This window comes from Cebidichthys violaceus, unplaced genomic scaffold, assembly GCF_023349555.1.
Source record: "Cebidichthys violaceus isolate CVI_PGR_0920_01 unplaced genomic scaffold, fCebVio1.0.p SCAF_10, whole genome shotgun sequence".
Lineage (NCBI taxonomy): Eukaryota > Metazoa > Chordata > Actinopteri > Perciformes > Stichaeidae > Cebidichthys > Cebidichthys violaceus.
In genome coordinates this window covers 3385468-3398520 of record NW_027176263.1, presented here as the reverse complement: position 1 = coordinate 3398520, position 13053 = coordinate 3385468, and the positions used below count along the sequence as shown (strand labels likewise).

Genomic DNA, 13053 nt, shown 5'->3' with positions numbered 1-13053 from the left:
GGATTGGCTGTTTGTGGTGAGGAGAAATATGAAGATTGGGATGACAAACACATCTACCCTTGTCATGGGATGCATGGATTGTAAGGAACAAGCAAATCTGTGATGAACAAGTACCTTCACATGATGCGACAGACCTAAATGTCTAATTTAATTTTAAAACTGGCCATTTAATTAATAATGACCAAGAGCTGTGTCATTTATTCTGATTTATTGTTCTCTTTTTAACTTAAATCTGTATTTGTCAGCTTTGTGTGCTACTTTGTTGCGCTATAGAAACAGAAATACTACAATTACGCTTCCCCTGCTGAAAAGAAAAGTGAATACAAGAGGATGAAACTAAATATCTAATTTAGTTGAAAACAGAGAGAACAAAAGGCCACTAATTTAAGATAAAAAAAAAACAGAATGAAAGGATTTCACCACTGGTCTTTGAATTCCTTTCTCATTGTCTTCAATTATCAAATATCTACAAAGGAGGAAAGGAGAGTAATGGTCTATCTACTGTGAGATAACAATGTGTTCATCGCTCAGAATGTTGTTATATTTAAGGACTATGCTCATGTTCGGTGTTTTTGTCTTTCCACTGCAATTTGCATTTAATACATACACTTAGCACTCACCGGCCACTTTCTTAGATACACTTTGCTGGTTCCTGGTTGGACCCCTTTTTGCCTTGAGAATTGCCTTTTTTCTTCATGGCAACAACAAGGTGCTGGAAACTTTCCTCAGAGATGTTGGACCATATTGACATGAGAGCATCATGCAGTTGCTGCAGCTTTGATTCAAATCTCCCGTTCCACCACATCCCAAAAGAGCTCTATTGGATTGAGACCTGGTGACTCGAGTACAGTAAACTCCTCCTCTAGAAACCAGTTTGGGACGATTTGAGCTTTGTGACATTATGTGTTATCCTGCTGTAAGTAGCCATCAGAAGATGGGTACACTGTGGTACTTAAGGGATGGACATGGTCAGCATTAATACTCAGGCAGTAACACCACCACCACCAGCATGAACCTTTTGATACAAGGCAGGGTGGATTCATGCTTTCAAGTTGTTCATGTCAAATTCTGACCCTCCCATCTCAATGTGTCAGGAATCGAGACTCATCAGACCAGGCAACTTTTTTCCAATCTTCTATTGTCCAATTTTGAAGAGCCCATGCCAATTGTAACCTCAGTGTCCTGCTGTTAACTGACAAGAGTGGAAACCGGTGTGGTAGTCTGCTGCTGTAACCCATCTGCTTCAAGGTTCAACTGCTGTGCATTCAAAGATACTCTTCTTCAGTTGTGACAAGTGGTTATTTGAGTTTCTGTTACCTTTTTATCAGCTCAAAGCACTCTGGCCATTCTCCTCTGACCGCTGCCATCAGAAAGGTGCTCACATGATTTTTTTTGTCTTTTTCGGACCATTCTCTTTGAACCCTAGAGATGGTTGTGTGTGAAAATCCCAGAAGTTCACCATATTCTGAAATACTGAAACCAGCCCATCTGGCACCAACAACCATGCCAAGTTAAAAATCACGAAATTGGCCTCTTCCCCATTCAGATGGTTGGTTTGAACTTCATCAGATCGTTTTGACCATGTATAAATTGAGTTGCTGCCACGTGACTAGATATTTGCTTTAACAAGCAGTTGAACAGGTGTACTTAATAAAGTGCCAGGTGAGTACATTATTGCTGACCGTTTTTTAAAGCGTACCTGAGGTCCATGAATTGATTTCCTACCTTGCAGGCAACCGCTGGTTTCATTACATTTCATTGTAGCATGAAATTCACCTTGCACCTTGACACATGTGAAGTGGATATTTAACATGATGTCTTTGTCAAAGTTAGTTTGCTGAATGGTATTGTAGTTGCGAGTAAGAAATGCCTAATGAATATGTCAACCTTTTTAATACAGAAAGCTACCAAACTTGCATTGTGATTGTCTTGATAGCCATATTCCCTATTGATTTTGGTTGTCAAAAAAAAGTAATTGCAACACTCCGGAGCTTCCTTTAAATGCATTGGTAAGGGGGAGTTTTCAGATTATTATGCACTAATGCATTAATTCAATTACAAAAAACAACAACCAAAAACAATATGCTAAAGGTACTTTGATGTTTTCTCGTAAACATCATTATGTAAACATTCAGTAATGTTCATTGTGTGTATGTTTGAGGCCTAACAAATCTGTTGAATGCATTTCCTTCATAATAAAACATTTCGAATTTGATTTATTTGGATATTTTGAAACCTGCATTGTTAAATTCATTAGTTAACAGTCTTATACCTTCCTTTATGTCTTTTGTAGCATGCGTGCAGAATACATTTCCAATACATTCTTAGCAACTTTCTCGCTAGATTTGGTTACTTGCAAAAAAGTGACCAGCAACAAATCTATTCAGATCGTAACATGAATGTAAATTAGTGCGTACAACAATCACTCCTTAATCTCTCTTATTTGTCCGGGAACTCCTTCTGCTTTGTTTTTGCTGTAAATGATTTACTTGGCTATTTCTCAAATTTGTATTTTGTCTCAAAAAGCAGAGTTTAGGTCCTCTCTATTTATTATATGTATACAACATTCTAGATGTACAGCTTTTGAAATAAAAGGTAGATTTGGATGCATATTGGTGATGTAATAGCAGCTTGAACAATAATAATGGCTAATGTTAAGGTTAGCATCAGTTAAGTTTAGCTTGACATTTTTTTATAACTTTATTTTTTGAATGTATGCAAATACTTTAGTAATGATGTTACATATATGCAAATTAGTTTGTGTCATAATCTTGCAACATCCAGCTAATTTTGGAGCAAACTTTAGCTACTTTCATTGAAAATGGTTGGAAACGGAGCACAACATACAAACAAAATGGCCACAAACTCATCAAAACATTTCTCACTTGTCAAAAACTCCACAGGGCTCCTTCAGCTGTTATTTATTTAATCAATTTAATTTCTGTTAAATAGTATCTTTGCAACAGTAAGTGACTACTTGAAAGCTGTGTTTTTATTCAACCGCCACCCTGTGTTCAAATATGTTGGTTGAAGAAAGAGCAAACTTTTCCATTAGGGAGTGTGTTTTTTCCGTGTTATTTTTTCCCATTCAGTCCCATTTGAGCACCTACAACAGAATACTGGTGGAGTAATGACAGCACGCCTTTTCAGTATGTCACATTTCTTGGAGGATTGCAGAAGTGCTTTATAAGAGCATCAAAAACAAAAATGACATTAGCATGAAGCTAGACAAGTTGGATGTCTGAGAGGTAGAAAATCCATCTAAAAACGTATGGTATGCCATGGAGATGCAGTCACGCGCAGTATAACTGATTAGCAGTTAATGGTCTAAAACATGCCAAACCACTGCTATGGTGTTTTGAAATCTGCCTCAGGAAGGTCTCTAATTTTTCCTCAAACATACAACTTGTCGTTTTTGTTTACGTCCAGATCCTCTGATTATGGAAGCACCTACACCAAACTCAACGACAAAGTGGGCTCAAGGACAGTTTTAAGTTACCTGTACGTCTGCCCTACCAACAAACAGAAGGTCAGCATTTCCCTATTGCTTTTGTCTCTCTGATCTCTCGCAAGGTCATTCCTGATATCAAATTACAGTTTCTTTTAAATTTGCTGCCAAATGACGGTATCACTGTCTCTCCCCCCCCCCCCCCCCCCCCCCCCCCCCTCTCTTCTAATGCCATATCCCTTCTCTGGTTCTCTGTACTTTAGATAATGATGCTTAGCGACCCAGAGGTAGAGAGCGCTGTTCTCATCAGTTCAGATGAAGGGGCAAGCTTTGAGAAACATCCCATTAACTTCAATATCCTGAGCCTGCTCTTCCACCCTGTACAGGAGAACTGGATACTGGCTTACAGTCATGACAGCAAGGTAGCTTCTGACTGAATGCACAATGAAGATAATTTATGATTCTTTTTCTTTAATGTGATTTTTTTTGGTTGATGTGATGATGGCTGTCCTGCTCATTAACAATATATTCCTCCTAAAACCTGTGTGATGAAGATTGGCCTAATTTTATTTTGCAGCTGTACAGTTCACTGGACTTTGGGAGGAAATGGCAGCTTATTCACGACAACGTGATGCCAGGCCGATTCTACTGGTATGACTATGTAGATCCTATTTTTGTATAGTGATTGATTGTAATTTGCATAATTATAGTGTTCATGACCCTGTGCTGCCAGAAGGATTCAGTGACCTCTTGTCAAAAACAGATCTTCATGGCAGTCAAGCATAAAACTATTATATCCACGTCACGTAGACCTGAAGGAACATTGTTCTTCTTTTTCCATAGCACAAACATGACATGCTGTTTTTGTTGTCGCTGTCATTTAGTAATCTCGACTGCTCGAGCACAAGCCAGTGAATATTGATGTGAGCCCGTTTATCCTTGTTTGTCATGGTACGTGTCAAACCCAAGAGTGTTTTTTTTTGCCGTGAAAGAAAGGACATTCGTTGGAGGACATCCTCTCCACATGCATGAACAGCGAGACGTTAGATAAATAAGAACAGCGCAGCAGGAATAGCGGCACCCGAAACAATGCATTATTTGTCCTCTTGAAAACCATTCCTTTATGCACATTATGGGAGATAGTTATTTTTGAAAATGGTTTTGCAGTCACCTACAATTTCATAACGACACACATTTGCTATGGTGGATATTTCTGGGAATAGCTGATGTCTGTTGTTGTTTCCTGTGTTGAGGCTTTGGTGAAGTGAGATTAATTGCAGCTGGGGCTGCAGATTGAGACTGACTGTTTTACAGGAGATAAAAACATCTTTCTATAGGTTTTTACAGAATAGCAATGACCATCTACAGCTGATACACAACCTGGCCTCCCCCTCTTTTATCTCATTTTCCCTTTCCTTCCTCATCTCCACTTCTTTCTGCTCCTCTCTATCTTCTCCTCCTCACGCTCTTTCAAGGGCGGTAATGGGGCTGGACAGAGAATCAGATGTGGTCCACATCGAGACGCGCATCGCAAAAGGCCGTGAGTGCTGCACTCAAGTCTGCTACAGTAGCAACACCCACAGGACCCTTTGCCTCTCATTTAGAGCGAGGTCACAGGGAAGATGAGACCCTTTCTGTTGTTCAGATTGGCCCCTGAAGTCTAGTAAAGCAGAATAGGTGTCTCCTGACAAAAACGGAGAGTTTTAGTGGGTTGATAGATGTTTCTTCTCTTTAATCTATCCCCTGTGTCTCATAGACAAACCTCAACTCCCCCCTTCTAAACGGCATGATATATTCTGTCAAACCAATTATAGGGGTTTCCTGCATTGGAAAATATACTCAAAGCCCTTCCTGTGGTGAAAAAATCTGCCTCTGAATTATTATTTTTTTTTGTAGTGTGACACACCGCAAGTACTGCATTAGTCTTGAATCTCAGCTGATTTTGAATTGCAAAAGGTCCTACTGCCTACTGTAGTATTAGTTGTTGAATTTTTTCTTAATTTATTCTACCGTTACCCAACTTAAAGTTGTTTCAGAACTGTGAACTTATGACTATGCGTTCTGTATAGCGGCTGCATACAAAGTACAGTTTGGAGGTGTAAATGCTTGTAATTTACTTCTGATTGATTTCCTTTCACCTCTCTCCAGGCGCCCAGTATGTGAAGTGCAGAGCCCAACGATGCACAGAAGGCAATAGACTGTACCTCTTTCCTGGACATGTAGACACCAACTCACTGGTTGTGCAGGATGAATACGTTTTCACACAGGTTTGCGTAGTAATAGATTAATTTTCTTTTTACTGAAGGGCTATATTCTGTCTCTGTGAAGTTAGATTTTCTTGTTTTTTGTTTTTTATTTTGGTCTTTTGTGCATCCAGTTCATTCTTCTCCATCAAAACCCACATAATGGCTTTCCCCAACACACCTGTTCCCCACTTACCCAATGTGGGTTTTGATTATGTTTTGTCTCGTTCATGGGAAGGCACGCTCAGTGTTTGCGTTTACGCACAGACATACTCCAAGCCTGAAAAATGTGTTTGCGAACTGAGATCACTAGAATAGGCAGGTTGGTGACCTTATTATCATTCACTCTGACTTTGACTCCAATTAGACACCGGCAGTCAGGGTCATTATTAGAAATTTAATTTTCAAATGCCCTCCGCTGTCATTGGTTTTTATCCACAGGAAAGTCATTTTCTCTCTGCTGGTCAGCCTTGATGCAGAAATCAAATGATATAGTTTTCTAGGGCTCAGTGTGTACTAAATCATTCTGCACTCTCCCATTTTGAATAAACGCCCCTAAATGTTTACTGTTCATATTTGAATTTATTCATCCACAGATTTAATCTTTTTGATATGATATGATGTTGCAGCAGCAGCAGCAATACTTTAGGGTGACCCAGTTTCACTTTCAACACGCTTAATCCACAGACTTGATTGGAATGGCTGTGATGTAAGAATGAAAATGTATGAAAAAAATACATCACAGCGTGATTCAGAAATGGTGATTCAATAAAATGCCCAAATTGCATTTAGCCGAGATGAGATTGACCGTCAAGGCAGAGGCAGACGTGAGGAAGATGTCTGGTGAAAATAACTGGACACAGAGAGTGTCTGCGCGGCTCTGTGGTGGCACAGATGACTTTCTTGTGACTTTCATTGCTCGGGGCAGTTGGATTTAACTTGACAAAGAGTAATGAGGTTATCGATTGGGCTACAACGAAATAAGCAGTCTTCAACACCTCCAAAGTCTCTTGGGAGAGAAGGAACAGCCAAGTGCAACATCCTCAAAAATGTGGCCTGGGAAAATGCAGCTCATTGATTTTCGATAGATTATTCCATTAGAGCCCTAATGTAGTGTGTTGGGGGACAAACACCATCCTTCTAGTTGATTAGAAAATAAGCAATCAAGTAGTGTTACCCTGCCTGTTAGTGGATGGGAAAGTGCATTAAGATCTTCAAGACACACTGTAGATAAAGCCAACACAATTTTCAGTGCTTCTTAGCTTTAGACTAATTGAGATAATGATAATTTCTCTTGTGCATTTTACTCCGCTTTTGACACTGTTGAGTAAAATTGCAAACATTTTATCAAGTCAGTCATGTGTTGCAAATTAATACACCTCATTCGGGAGACGTTTTAGCTTCATGTTTTCATTTCACATTTGGGATATGACTTTGTTTTGTGTAAAACCTCCCTTCCCATTTTTTCATTTTTGGACAGTCTACTAAGTCCTCTCTATAGGAAAAACTCATGGCATCGATCAGAATGCAAATAAAAGAGTTGCTGAGATAAAATAGAGAAAAACAAGGTGTTAGGGGAAGCAAAACTACAAAAAAATATACATGTGGTCTATTTAAAGTATGACAAAGCTTTCTTGACTCCATTGCAAAGGTAACCAAGTCAGGACGAGCCAGCTACTTTGTCTCCTACATGAGAGAATCCTTCAAACGGATGAAATTACCTAAATATTGTCTACCAAAGGTAAGCTACAAAGTAACCAAATAACTATCAGATAATTAAAAACAATGTGTTATCATAAAGAAACAAGATTATTGTTTTGTTTTTATAGAATACAAGTCTTACAACTGTTATTTTGTGAAGAAGAGTCACACTTTATTAAAAAGCTCTTGAACAGTTAAGTCTATTTTTGTTTTTTGTCTTGCTCACCCATCCTCTCTCTCTCTATCTGTCTTACTTTCTCTCACCAACACCTCTATGCAGGACATGCATATTATCAGTACGGATGAGAAGCAGGTATTTGCTGCGGTCCAGGAGTGGAACCAGAACAACACTTACAGCCTGTATATCTCAGACTCCCCCGGGGTCTACTTTACCCTTTCATTAGAGAACCTCAGAACCAGCAGAGGACCCGGCGGTAACCTACTGGTTGACTTTTATAAGGTGCGTAGTTAGTCTTGTTCATGGACTGCTGCTGTCACTTCACAACTAATGCCCCTTCAAGTTATTTCACATAGTAGTAGAAAACATTTCTTCCTTTACTAACCTTTTTTTCTCCATGAATTGATTAGTAATTTTGTCTTTAAAATGTTGTATCACATTTCAATCAGATCATGAGGGGACATGTTCAAATTGCCTTTTTTTAATCTAATCAACAGTATACAATCAGTGATATAAAAAAAATCTGAGAAAAGCAGTAAATCCTCACATTTAAGAAACTCAAACAGTGGTGGAAGTACATTTACTCAAGTAACGCATCTTAAGCACAATTTGTATGTACTTTACTTGAGCATTTCCATTTTATGCTGCTATACTTCTACTCCACTACTTTTGAGAGGTAATAAATGTCTTCATTTATTTTACAGTTAAAGTTACTAGTTACTTTTCAGATTAAGATTTGACTTACATTATCTGATCAGTCTTTAAAAGATGGTGCATTGTTATACAGATTAAACTACACAGCAAAGTAGTTCAAATTAGCCCCACCACAACCAGCTGCAACATTTAAGTACTGCTTACATGTTAATGCATTAATAATAATGAACTAAAATAAAAACAATCAAAACAATGACAAGTGCCTTCCTGTGTAAAGAGTATTTTCTACTTTTGATACTTCTCATACATTTAGCTGATAATACTTCTGTACTTTTATTTGCAACATAGTATTTTTACACTGTGGTATTGCTTACGTAAGTAAAGGGTCTGAATGCTTCTTCCACCATTGCTCAAACAATTAATTGTTTATTATTCATTCATTTTCTGTTCATCAACTAACCCAGTAATCCTTTTAGCTCCAAAGTATCATGAATATGATTGTTACATCCTGAAAATATTTCAGATGATCATCAGCATCATTGCTGTTTTCCTTTATAGGTTGAGGGGATAAATGGCATGTATCTCGCCAACAAACTGCTTGACAGTCATGTCAAGACTTTCATCACATACAACAAGGGACAAACATGGGCCCTGTTGCCAGCTCCTGCCACTGATGTGGCTAGAAATAACCTTCACTGCATTCTGGTGAGCTTGAGCCTTTGGGCAGGGGTAAATGTATGCTTATTCATGCGAATTAATCTCATGACATATATCATTCATCAAATGTTTCAACCTCATCAGCTGTGCTGTGGAAGTTCTTTGATTCAGAACCATACTTGCACAGGGCGAGGCGCCAGCTTGCGCATGAGCCTCCTAAATGGCAGATGAGATGCTCTGCTGGAATATTCTTATTATCAGTGTGAAGCACAGAGTCATCGTGTATAGTTTCAGGGGTCCAGACTTTCCATTAACCTCTGTGATTTCAATTTACTACCTGTAGTCACATTGAACTAATGAATGTTAGATTACACTGAATTACATTATATGGCCGTGCTGTTATTCAGCAGGTAGGATATTAATCTAATCCTGTCAGTATGTTCTTTAGAGTCTGTTTGAAATAATGTATATTGTTCAGTTAATAGCAGGTAATTTCTCTTTGTCATACAAAAGAGCATTATGCTCCTATCTGCTTTCTGACCCCTCTCCAACCCCTGCTGTTTGAAAAAAAACGTATTGATGTTTTTCAGTATGCTTTAGTCTGAGAGATGAGTGAAAATGATTTGAATCAATTTTGCCAGTTTTATCAGTGCATCTTGGGGAATTTTAATTACATGCCTTGTTTGCTTTAGAATGAAACAATTCAAATGCCCTCTGTGTCCTCCCAGACATTTTCTGCCTTTTTTTTCCCAGGCAGAGAATATGAAAGGAACAAAGTATCTTTGTTTTATAAATGGCATCTGAGAATGTTAGCACTTTTCTCTCAACGGGAAGCATAATTTGGAGGCAAAGCTAATTATAATTACTTTTGTGAAGATCTGTCTGATACATATTGTTTCAACCTGTGCTCCATTGGAATCCGTTTTGTTGACAGCCATTTTGTTCGCTGCATCTTCATCTGGAGATGTCGGAGAATCCCTACACGTCTGGACCCATCACCAGCAAAAAGTCTGTGCCAGGAATCATTGTGGCTACAGGTAGAGTTACCTAAAGCAGGAGCATTTGATTTATAGATTAAACTGATTAGAGGTATCCCTACTTTCTCAGATAAATGCACAGTGCATCCACAAAAACAAACAAAATGAATCACACAGTGCCCTCTTTCTGTCATTGAAATCAGATACTGAAACTTCAACTCCTAAATCTCCTATTTTGGAGGAGATGATTAGGTTGCAGTAAGTCGTAGACGTGTCCTCCAGTGGAAAATGAGGGCATGCACAGATTCAAAAAATAACTCTTAACGATTTTATCAGGTGATGGTTTATATAGGTGTGTTATGGAGTCTTTGCTATGTAAATACAGACTGAGTAAAATTATTCATGTCTTTGTACTCAGGGAATACCGGAACAGAACTGTCCTCCACTAACCTTGGGATGTTTATAACATCTGATGCAGGAAATAGCTGGAGACAGGTGGGTCTGCACACTGCATGCATTTATCTTAAACAGATTATGTATTCATATTGAAAGTGTGCTGTCATAAGTGGAGAAAATTTGTTTTTTTCAATGTGTACCAATACAGATTTTTGATGAAGAGCACAACGTTTGGTTTCTTGACAATGGAGGGGCATTGCTGGCAGTCTTACATGCAGCAGTGCCTATTCGACACTTATGGTAGGTGTAGCTACTGTTCAACAATAGCTGACATCATAATTGCTGTAGGTATAGGAACTTTAGGTGTTGGACTTAAAGTGGGAATTATCTTGGTATAATTTGAGTTTTCTCTCTGTTTTTGATGTAGCATATGATTACATTTAATGTTTTGAAATACTGATGGGCCAAGTTTGCATGGTTATTATATCAGCACTGCAGCTTCAGAACTGTCAGAATCATTTCCAACAGAAGAGAGTCTGTTACAGCTTTGTACTCTTGGTTGGATATGATGGTTTGAGTGCTTTTATGTAAATGTAGAGTGGAGCAGGGTAGAAATATGAGACTGAGAATGCCCCATAAGTCCCTCATATTGCGGGGGCTTTGTAACACTATCTACTTTGATGTCCCTGCACATTACAGCCCTGTCAAAAGTGATTAAGCTCTAGGAAAGGTGATTTGAAACCCCCCAAATCTATTTCTAATGTTACAACCTGAGTCATATCTTTCTTTTCCATTGTTTTGTCACCTTCAAAAATTTCCCTGGGCAGAGGAACATTTGTTCTATTGTTCAGCTCGGTGTCGAGATAATTTTTCACATTGAAGAGAATCTTAGGTGCTCCATTTTTCAACTGTGGCAAACGCTAAATCACCTGACATTTTGTTTTAAAATCATATTTCTTTGTACCTTGTTTTTCACTGCTTAACCTATGTGCTTGTGATGTTTAATGTTATATGCATTGAGAAAACAATATATTTACAAGCCACTGCAGAGCGATAAACATAGATGGATAGACAGAAAGACAGATGTTCATGCGTTGACAGCTGTTATTTTTTCTTTTTTTTCTTGAAGGATCAGTCTAGACGAAGGAAAAAAATGGGACCGACACAGTTTCTCCTTGGCTCCTCTGTATGTGGACGGAGTTTTAATGGAGCCAGAATCTGACAATCACATTATCACGTAAGCAGAGACGGACAAGTACAGTCCAGAAGGAATAAAACACATATTATCAGGCTTGAGGAATTTGCTCTTCTGTTTATGTAAACAAAGAAAGGTCCACCTATCTTGTCTGTCAGCATAAATGAATCAGATTTGCAGGTGCTACTATAATACTACACCATCATATCAGAAACTTGTATATCTGTATCTCAAGATGGTTTCATCTAAAATCTGCGTTTTGGTGAATCATCTTCCAGTTTTTTTGGACACTTCAGTCATCGGTCAGAATGGCAGCTGATCAAGATCGACTACAAAGGCCTCTTTAACAGGAGATGCATGGATGGAGATTACCAAACATGGCACCTGCACAACAAGGTTACAGGGATATTAAACATTATTGATTTATTGTCAGCTTAAAGAGATGCATGTTTATCCGTCGTCACTGTACACACTCGCTTATTGCATGAACAACATTTTTTATTTCCATCTCTCTTTCTCAATCTTGTGAAAAATGAAATCCTCTTTTTCTTTGTTTGATAGGGAGAGCTGTGTGTGATGGGCGAGAAGCAGATCTTTATGAAGCGCAGGCCAGGCAACCGTTGCATGCTGGCCCAGGACTATTCGAGGATCTATTCCTCAGAGCCATGCCTCTGCACAGCCTATGATTTTGAATGGTGAGGACTTCTTCTCTTAGCTTTCCCAACTAGGACTATACTGTAACTGAGACTTTTATCCCCAGTGATCTTTAACTTCTTTCATTACGTGTTTACCAAACATACATTTGGGATCAAAAACAGATCGTATCAGTTTGCAGAACTTAGCCTTAATGTCCATCTTACGTTCCACATTTACTTGAAAAACAATATGACTGTAATCATTAAATCTAATTATAGTTTTGAAATTGTACGTGGGAGTTAGGAACTTTTCATTGTGCTACTGTAATTTGCATAATGTTAAGTGACTTATTAGAATTCAATTAATAATGAATCATTAAATGAATTTTAAATATCATTTATCAATCTGTCGGAAATTCTGTTTGATCCTGCTTGTCTGACAATCATGTCTCTAGTTATGGTCTTAAAATATGCGATGAAGTGCCAACTGCAAAGCATTTTCCCCACTACAAAAGCTTGTAGAAGCTAGATTATTTGAGGTGCAGTGTTTATCATTTTATGAAGTGTCATGTTTTGTTGGCAGTGATTATGGGTGGGAACGCCAGGCGGACGGGAAGTGCTCCCCTGCTTTTTGGTTTAATCCAAATGGTGCGACTAAAAGCTGCAGCACCAGCCAAAGCTTTCTTAACAGCACAGGGTAAGTGGCCCCCAGTGTTTAATCCATCACAAAACAATATTATTCCACTCCAGCTTGTTTGTCACGTTGTCTTGAACACAAACAGAAAATAATGGTTCACTTTCTCAGTGGTTCAGGAAAAAAAGCATCTGAGTAGAGCTGGAAAAAGTAACCTAATTCCATAATTCATAATGTTGCTGAGCCGGTTTTGAGTTTGCAGCATGTTCCCATTTTAAAAGTAACACAATTGGCCAGGATGCATTATACTGTAAATCTGTGTGCTGTCGATGGAC

At 38.5% G+C, this 13053-nt stretch overlaps 1 protein-coding gene across 1 annotated transcript in view; it reads left to right on the top strand.

The window, feature by feature from the left end:
• Window positions 1–13053, top strand: part of sorcs3b (sortilin related VPS10 domain containing receptor 3b) — a 39222-nt gene that overhangs the window by 14548 nt on the left and 11621 nt on the right. Inside the window, exons 3-17 of the mRNA XM_068720939.1 lie at window positions 3430–3529; window positions 3712–3870; window positions 4026–4099; window positions 4924–4988; window positions 5597–5715; window positions 7343–7432; window positions 7673–7852; window positions 8783–8929; window positions 9816–9918; window positions 10277–10353; window positions 10463–10554; window positions 11384–11491; window positions 11728–11845; window positions 12011–12144; window positions 12668–12781. Of these exons, the coding sequence (XP_068577040.1) occupies window positions 3430–3529; window positions 3712–3870; window positions 4026–4099; window positions 4924–4988; window positions 5597–5715; window positions 7343–7432; window positions 7673–7852; window positions 8783–8929; window positions 9816–9918; window positions 10277–10353; window positions 10463–10554; window positions 11384–11491; window positions 11728–11845; window positions 12011–12144; window positions 12668–12781 (1680 nt within the window). The remainder of the gene's footprint in view (window positions 1–3429; window positions 3530–3711; window positions 3871–4025; window positions 4100–4923; window positions 4989–5596; window positions 5716–7342; window positions 7433–7672; window positions 7853–8782; window positions 8930–9815; window positions 9919–10276; window positions 10354–10462; window positions 10555–11383; window positions 11492–11727; window positions 11846–12010; window positions 12145–12667; window positions 12782–13053) is intronic.